Raw genomic sequence first — 8,406 nt, forward strand, 5'->3', positions numbered from 1 at the left:
GCTGGCTCCCCTCTCAGTCTAGCCCTGCCCTTTGGGCCTCTACTTCTCCCAGTAACCTCCTCCAGCCCCTCTCACTGGCCCAGTCGGCACAGAGGCACAACCCTCAAAGCTGGAAGTGACCTCAGGTGTGTATACCAAATGCCAAGTTTTTCTTATAAAGTACATTATTTTAGATTTTTAATTTTGAAACAAGTTTAGATTTACAGTCGAGTCACAAAGATAGGACAGTTTCCAGTTACTTTTCATCCAGCTTCCTCTCATGTTGACACGATACATAATCAAAACTAAGAAATTAATTTTGATGCAACACTATTAACTAAGCAATAGACTTTATTGGGATTTGTCATGCAGGGTCTCAGCTCCTGATCCCCGCACAAGAACGCAGGACATGGTGAGGCCAAAAAGGAACAACGGAGCCATAGATAGGGGTGTCATACCACTATATTCTCGCTGGCAGCTGGGTTGGAGGTACAGGAAGCAGGAGCCACACGATCCGCAACCTGCCATCTGCTTCTCTGTCAACCAACCAACCAACCAGCCTAGCCACGGCAGTTATATCAGTGGCCAATGGCTAACCGGTAACAGCTGATGGCCATCTGATCACAGCTGACGGCCATCTACTATCCGAGCCAGCACCTTTCCACATGAGGTCAAGAGCAGGAAACTGCTCTCTGGGACTCAGTCCCCACAGAATTCCACCAGTTTTCCACTAATGTCTGTTCTGTTTCAGGATGCACCTGTGCCTGCATCATACAGATGGCCTAGATGGTAGATGTGTCTCCCCCAAGGTCACTCAGCAAGCCAGTGGCAGAGTGCAGGCTGAAGCCTCCTCCCCCTATACCTGGGGCTACTGTCCTCCTTGCCCTTCCCACTTTGACAAGGGACAGGGTTTGCTGCTCTGTGAATGAATCTAGCGTCACAAACACCCTTGCCCCACCCTTCCCGCCCATCCCTGTCCCTGTTTCCGAGGTTGCCTCCATTGCCTTCCTGTGCAGGTGCTTACAAGCACACTCAGATCTACATGCCCTGAATTGGGTGGCTCAGCCTTCGCGCCTGTGGGTCCTGTACTGCATGGACACTCTTGTCCACCACCCCCACCAGTCAGTGCTCTTCCCTCTCTGGGAATAGAGGGCGCAGAACAAACTTGACGGAGACCTTTCTTTGTTTCTGGTTCTGTAGGTTTCTATCTCAGCACCCCCTTCCCTGCCTCCGCTTTTCCCATTCTGTCTCAGGGCCTCTCCTGCCTCAGTATGATCTGTGCTCTCCTTCTCCCAAAGCCTTGAGAAAGTGTATTTTCTGTTGTCTCCCTCTGCTCTCCGGAAGGGCTGGTACACCCCCTCGAGGGCCTTGCCTGTGCCGCCCTTCACAGTTTACGAGCGACTTTCACGTTGCCTCATGTGCTTCTCACCACAGGGTGATTAGGTCCACTTCACAGGAGTGCTTTTCCCAGTGATAATGGGGGGAGTGGAGCCAGGGTTTGTTGCAGTCTTTGCTCTTCCAGGCAGTCAGGCCGTCTGGTGTTTATCTTAGGCTGCCTCTGAGGCTTTCAGAGCCCTGCCCAGACATGACCTCACTCTCTCTCAAATCATCCCCGGGAGGCAAAAAGGAGTCTGGGACCCATACTGTTCCCACTTCACAGATGGGAAAACCAGAGGATAAACACACACACACACACACACACACACACACACACACACAGCAACTAAGTTGATAAGTTGCTCTGCAGTCCTGGAGTCCTGACTCTCAATCCCATCAACCAGTTGTTTGGGAGGTGAGGGTTTAGGGCTGGAGGGCAGTAGTATTCACCAAGTGCCTCAAAAGATTGCAGGCCCACTGGGGATCCCCCACAGCCTAATTAATACAGAGCCCTACCTCCAGGGAATTCACAGGCACTTCAGTTTGTGAGAAGGGCCTATAGAGGCCATCTGGTGCAGCTGGAATTCCTTAGTAAAAGCTAGTTCCGAGGTGGCCTGGAGGCACATTTCATGAATGTGGGCCTTTGTGTGGTAGTAGGAGAGCCCAGCAAGGTGGGTGGTGGGCTGCCTGGTGATGGTGACCTATGCTGGATTGCCCACGGAGCTCCTCCCATGGCGTCTCACCTTCCCAACAGTGTGAAGGAACAGTTGTTGTGAGCCTATTCTACAGATGAGGAACCTTGAGGCCCACACCTTTTCCAGGGACACAGAGCCAGCCAGTAAGCAGAGGCCTGGTATCTGGCTCCAAGTCCAATGCTTTGTCTGATCCAACAAGCCACTGTCCCCTCAGGTGCATAAGCCAGCAGGAGGAAAAGGGAAGACCTAACTGAGGATAAGGAGCCCCGACTTGGCTGGCTTCACAGTTTCACTCCAGCTGGCCCTGCCTTCCTGTCCTGAGAGGAGGTTAAAGGAACCTCTGAGGAGGAAAGGTCAAGCTGGGAGAGAAGCAAGAGCTAGCCAACACCCACACCCTACTCTCAATGTGGCTGCCTGAGCCAGCTGGGTGGGGGGGCAACAGAGATGAAGGAGCGGGGCTCTCAGTCTGCAGGGGAGAGGGCCCTGAAACTATGTGGGAAATGGCGTGGGCACGGGGTGGGAACACTGGTGAGGGCTATGCCTGCCTATTCCCGGCCCTCTCTCTGCCCCAACTCCCCTCCTCCCATCATCAGGCGCACCTTGGCCATCCCAGTTCTGCTCTCTCCCTGCTCTGAGCACTGCCACACCTCCGGCCCAAACCAATCATTTAGCACTTGGCTTACAACACTGAGTTGACTTTTTAAAAAATATGTCTATGTACCTCCTCAACTAGATCAGAATCTCCTTCAAGGCAAGAACTATGTTCCTCCCTTCCCCCCACTACGGTGACATTCAGTACATTTTCAGTGAAAACGGGGGTTATTGGGGGGAAGTGGTCGTTTCGGGCAATGCAGTGGTATGTTTATGACCAAAGCTGGACAGTGGGTCCCGGCCTCGCCCCGGGCCTCCGTGACGTTATCGGTGTTGTTGTGATGCTACCGTCGCTGGCCACTGTGGCTCTCCGCAGCCTGCAGGCAGGATGACGTACCCGTTCGAAACCGGTGCGGACTTGCGCGCGATGGAGAAATTAGCAAGGGTGGCGGCTAGAGGTGCCGGGAGAGGGCGAGGAGGAACCGATGGAGAAGCCGAAGCCGAAGCCGGGCGGGTCCGCACAACGCGATGACCGCTGCGAGCCAGCCAATCCAGGCAGGCCGCGGGGACGCGCAGCCTATCAGTGGCTGGGACTTGGCCGGCGCTTCCTCGTTCGCGAGCACGCCCGGCGCGAGTCCGCGGAGGAGGGGACGAGGGCCCCGGTGACGCACCACCGGCTGCACCGCCTTGCCCCCCACCCGACTCGGCGGGTCTGCGGGGCACGGCCGCCGCCTCCCAAGGGACTGGATGGCCTCGGAAGACCTGGCGGTGGAGTTGGCAGCGGTGCTGGGGGGCCGGGGACTGTGTGTGCAGAGTTGTGACTCGGAGCCGTCCGAGGAGCCGCCGGCACCCGTGCGGCTGCGGAGGAACGTCTGCTACGTGGTGCTGGCCGTGTGCCTCAACGAGCAGGTGAGCGTCCGCCCGCCGGCTCTCCGCCCGGGTCCCGGAGCGCGCAGCCAGCCCCGTGGGGACAGACGACCTACCGGCAGCAGCCACCGCTTCTTTGTGGGTGGCGCCTTCCAGTTTTGCAAAGCACATTCACTTAAAACACTGACACCTGAGCCTTGTGCGGCCCAGCCCTAGGATTGTCCAGAGCCCTACGATTGTACAGAGGAGGAAACCGAGGCCAGGAGCCTTTGTCTCATCCCACTAGGCCTCGGTTCCTTGAGGGGGGATTGTTTTATTCCTCTTCCTTTCCCCAGAATTTAGTATAGTGTCCGCCGCCGCGGCATGGACTCTCTTAAAGATCTGTCCAGTGCTGCAGAGACCTCCCCTGAACTCCACCGACAGTAATGGCACCACTTGGCGCTTACACTCAGACTCTCTCACCCGTGTGATGTTCTTTTTGGTGCTGGTCCTTGTACAAATTGCTGTAACAACAGCTAGAAGGGACCAGGACCATAGATAGGAGTTGTATAGTATGAGGGGTGGGGGCATGTTTCAACCCCAGACTTCAGTGAGAGGACAGGCCACAAGCAGTTTTTAAACCATGAGGGGAGGTGAGAGATACAGTGATGTATGCAGACAGTGTAGGACACATGGCAACCCCCCCCTTGTGGGGCCTAATTCTCTGTCCTTGAAGCAACTCCCGGGAATCTTAGCCGCTTTCTGAAATGGAAGTCCAAATGCAAAAGGATGAATTGCAGAGAGGGGCATCTGCAGCTGGCAGCCACAGAAGAGCCCGTCCCCAGGAGAGCTCAGCAGTTTGAAGGTGACCACCAGTAAGGGGGTACCGGATGACTGTTTGAGATTTTCTGTCCCCAAGGCACGGGAAGGCTTCTGGCTGTGTTCCTCCTTTGGAGCGCCCAGCCTGGCTGTGTGGGGGTGAGGATCCTCTCTCTCCCCTCAGGATGAGGTGCTAATGATCCAGGAGGCCAAGAAAGAATGCCATGGGTCCTGGTACCTACCCGCGGGGAGGATGGAGCCCAGGGAGACCATCGTGGAGGCTTTACAGCGGGAGGTGAAGGAGGAGGCCGGGCTGCACTGTGAGCCTCTGACATTGCTGTCTGTGGAGGAGAGGGGCCCCTCCTGGATCCGCTTCGTGTTCCTCGCTCGCCCAACAGGTACAGCCCACCTGGTGGCACTGTGGGCATGGGGCAATCGACACCTTTCCCCCAGCTTGACCTCCAGTGAGATGAGCCCTTTTTGTGGCTGGTACAAGCCTGGCATCTCCATATTTCAGTCTGAGGGTCAGGGCTAGAATGGCTGGGTGGCTATCAACTCTGCCAGGCCTGGCACTTCTCTCAACATGGACCCTTTCCCCCACCCTGTCCCCCACCGCTCCCCCAGGTGGAGTTCTCAAGACTTCCAAGGAGGCAGATGCGGAGTCCCTGCAGGCTGGCTGGTACCCACGAACCTCCCTGCCCACTCCGCTGCGAGCCCTTGACATTCTGCCCCTGGTGGAGCTGGCTGCCCAGTACTGCCAGCAGGCCAGGCACCCGCTTGTTCTGCCCCAAGAGCTTCCCTGCACTCTGGTCTGCCAGCGGCTCGTGGCCACCTTTACCAGTGTCCAGACAGTGTGGGTGTTGGTGGGCAAAGTGGGGATACCTCACTTGCCCATCACGGCCTGTGGCTTTACCCCTATGGAGCAGAGGGGTGGAATCAAGATGGCCATCCTGCGACTATTGCAAGAGTGTCTGACCCTGCACCACTTGACAGTGGAGACCAAGGGGTTGCTTGGACTGCAGCACCTGGGCAAAGACCATACAGATGGTATCTGCCTGAATGTTCTGGTGACAGTGGCTTTTCGGAACGCAGGTATCCAAAATGAGCCCCCGAAGGTTCGGGGTGAGAACTTCTTTTGGTGGAAAGTGATGGAGGAAGACCTACAAAGCCAGCTCTTACAGAGGCTTCAGGAATCATCTGTCATCCCCCTCAATAGATAGGAAGGTGCCATCGGTGAGCAAGGAGGTGGGTGCCTGTGCTCCCTCCACCGCGGTTTTGCCTCCCTCTGAGGAAGGCAGGTTAGCAATCAGGGATCTTGTCACACTGGGAGCAGGGCAGTTCTCCTGCTCAGGGGGACTTCCATCTCCCCTCACTGTGGAACAGGTCCCTACGTTGTACCAAAAGGGACAGTGCCTTTTACCAAGCAAGAAGTCCAGAGCTCAAGAACCCAGTTGCCCAAAGGTATGAGGGCACTGCTCCCCACGGGGATGCAATAACTTTCTGAACCTGAGATGGCATCTTATCATTTTCCACGCCTACCCCTCCTTTGGTAAAGGCCTAAATCCAGATTCTCAAGCACTTAGAACATGGGGTGCTATGGGAGGTCACTCCAAGGGAATGGTCCCCTTGCTTAGTAAATAGGTGTTGCTTACTTTACCTTCCCACCTAAGCGTCTCTGTGGGGAGGAAGTGAGCAGGAAGAGGGGACTGCCCTCAGAAGAGAAGTTCCTCCCCTTGTACCACTGGCAGCCACCCACGCCATCCTAGACAGCAAGCTGACACTGCAGGGGCCAGTCTGCCGGCTAAGGGGTGACTGAGGCAGGCAGGTTTCCTGCTGTCCGCCATGGCTTGTGTTGGGCCCACTGGGGCCCTCTTCCTCTTGCCTGCCACGGTAGGAAGTGACCATATCCCCATCAAGGTTTGAGCAGAGAGAACACCAGGGAAGCTCCAGGTGGGCAAGGAGCTGTGAGAGCTTCCGCCGCCTGGGTTTCCGTCTCTTGGAGCTCTCTGACTCCTGTGCCACTCTGCCAGGCTCCTGCCTCTGCCTTTCAACAGCTCCAGCCCATACCAGACAAAAACTTTCTTAATTTCCCCTCAGCTCAGCTGAAATCATGGAGGAATAGTTTAAAGAAAGAACTTGACTAAAATGTAAGGGAAAACCAAAGGAAATGAACAAAGAAAATATATTGTGTACTCCTTGCTCTGCCTCAAGTCCAGATTTGTGATTGAGTCGGGAAACACTTGACTGGGCTTCCCTTCTGAGGTAACTACTCTCTGGCACTGAAAGACCAGGGTAACCTCCCTCAAGCCACACACACACACAGCTCCCTACCCTGCCTTTCTTGGTGGCCATCCTGTCTGTCTGGCCTCTAGGACTATGGTAGGAATCCTCCTGTCCCCTCTGAGGACAAATACCTTCCAAAGGGTGGAGCCAAACCCTTTGACTGACTCTGTTGTCTGAGGGACTTATCAGTCCATATCCGTGGTGAAAGGCAATGAGCTGTGCTCCTCTTATTTAGCCTATGTTGTTTTTCAACCCTGGGTGCCCATTAGAATCACCTGGAGAGCTTCTAAAGCAATTGTAGGCCACCCCCAGAGATACTGATTTAACTTGTGGAGGGTGGGATCAGGGCATTGGTGTTTTAAAAAACCACCTGAGCGATGCTAACATACTGTCATGCAGGGTGTCGTGCGGGGTCTCTAGCCCCGCTCCCCACATAGAGTGCAGGATATGGTGAGGCCAAAAAGGAACACCCACGGAGCCATAGATAGGGGAGTCATAGTCATACCACTATATTCTCGTTGGTGGCTGGGTTGGAGACACAGGAAGCAGGAGATACACTACGCACAACCTGCCGCCCACTTTTCTGCCAACCAACCCTACTTGCTAACTGCAATCTGCTCTTGCTAGCTCAGCCACCATCTTCTTGCTAGCCCCCATTTTGCTGCTAACGTAGCCACAGCAGTTATATTAGTGGCCAATGGCTCACTGGTTACAGCTGATGGCCATCCAATCACAGTTGATGGCCACTTACTACCTGAGCCAGCATCTTTCCACGTGAGGCCAAGAGCCTAGAAACTGCACTCCTGGCTCTGTCCCCACACCACCCCTACAGGGTCTCGCCTCACAATCTACGCGACAAGTGTCTTCCGCGAGGGGCCCTGTGCGAGGACCCTGAAGGTGAATGCAATATCCTGGACTCAGCCAGGCACTCTGGACACAGCCAGGGTTTCTCAGGGCACCACCAGTCCTTCTGGGCACAGCCAGACTTCCTGGGCTTCTTAGGTATCACCAGTCTCCCCGGGCACAGCCAGGGCCTCTTAGCGCACTGCCACTCTCTCTGGGCAAAGCCAGACTTCCTGGACACAGCCAGGGCCTCTTAGGGCACTGTGCTGGAACAGCGGATCACAGTCAAAGTGCTTATATATTCTTGATGGCGGCCGGTCAAGACACAAAAGCAAACATCCGCCAGTTCCACTACACGGTGGTACATTCCCAAGCAAACAGTCAAGCGGTCCATTAAATTAGGGATGGAGCCCATTCCCCATAGTCCACAGTCATTCGCTAGGGCTGTCCTGGGGGTGAAGGATGACCTTGACCTCACCCTCATCTCCCAAGGAGGACTCAGCAAGCCTTTCCTCCTGGGACTACAAGTCCTGCATCAGGGCTGCCCCAGCAAGCACTTCCCAGCCCACAGGGCCGCAATGACCTTCGCTTTCTCCGGCCTGTGCTGGTTGAGGAACTGTCCACGTCTTCCCACCCCTCCACGGGGGTCCAGCTCTCTGGCAGCTGCTCCTCCTGGTCTTCCTGAGACTGAGTGTTCATATGCACAAACTGCTCCACTGCCCTTTGAGGAGCTTTGGCCGGCACCACACCCTGCTCGCTGCGCCATGTGTCATGTGGGGTCTCTAGTCCTGCTCCCCACATAAGAACGTGGGATATGGTGAAGCCAAAAAGGAACACCCACGGAGCCATAGATAGGGGAGTCATACTACTATAGTCTCACTGGCGGCTGGGTTGGAGACACAGGAGGCAGGAGCCACACAATCTGCAACCTGCCGTCCTCTTTTCTGCCAGCCAACCAACCCCACTTGCTAGC

At 55.5% G+C, this 8,406-nt stretch overlaps 1 protein-coding gene across 3 annotated transcripts; it reads left to right on the forward strand.

The window, feature by feature from the left end:
* Window positions 1-3,249: 3,249 nt before the first annotated feature.
* NUDT18 (nudix hydrolase 18) lies at window positions 3,250-6,506 on the forward strand. 3 transcript variants are annotated; one of them, XM_019714243.2, is made up of 3 exons: window positions 3,250-3,551; window positions 4,492-4,705; window positions 4,932-6,506. In XM_019714243.2, exons 1-3 carry the CDS (start codon window positions 3,390-3,392, stop codon window positions 5,525-5,527), a joined length of 972 nt encoding a protein of 323 aa, XP_019569802.1. In that variant the 5' UTR covers window positions 3,250-3,389; the 3' UTR covers window positions 5,528-6,506. The 3 variants fall into 3 exon arrangements, with proteins under 3 accessions (XP_019569802.1, XP_074194364.1, XP_074194365.1); XM_074338263.1 differs by having other exon boundaries at window positions 3,335-3,551; window positions 4,408-4,705; XM_074338264.1 differs by lacking the exon at window positions 3,250-3,551 and adding an exon at window positions 4,223-4,353 and having other exon boundaries at window positions 4,932-5,676.
* The last annotated feature ends 1,900 nt before the right edge of the window (window positions 6,507-8,406 follow it).

This window comes from Rhinolophus sinicus, linkage group LG07 (assembly GCF_036562045.2).
Source record: "Rhinolophus sinicus isolate RSC01 linkage group LG07, ASM3656204v1, whole genome shotgun sequence".
NCBI lineage: Eukaryota > Metazoa > Chordata > Mammalia > Chiroptera > Rhinolophidae > Rhinolophus > Rhinolophus sinicus.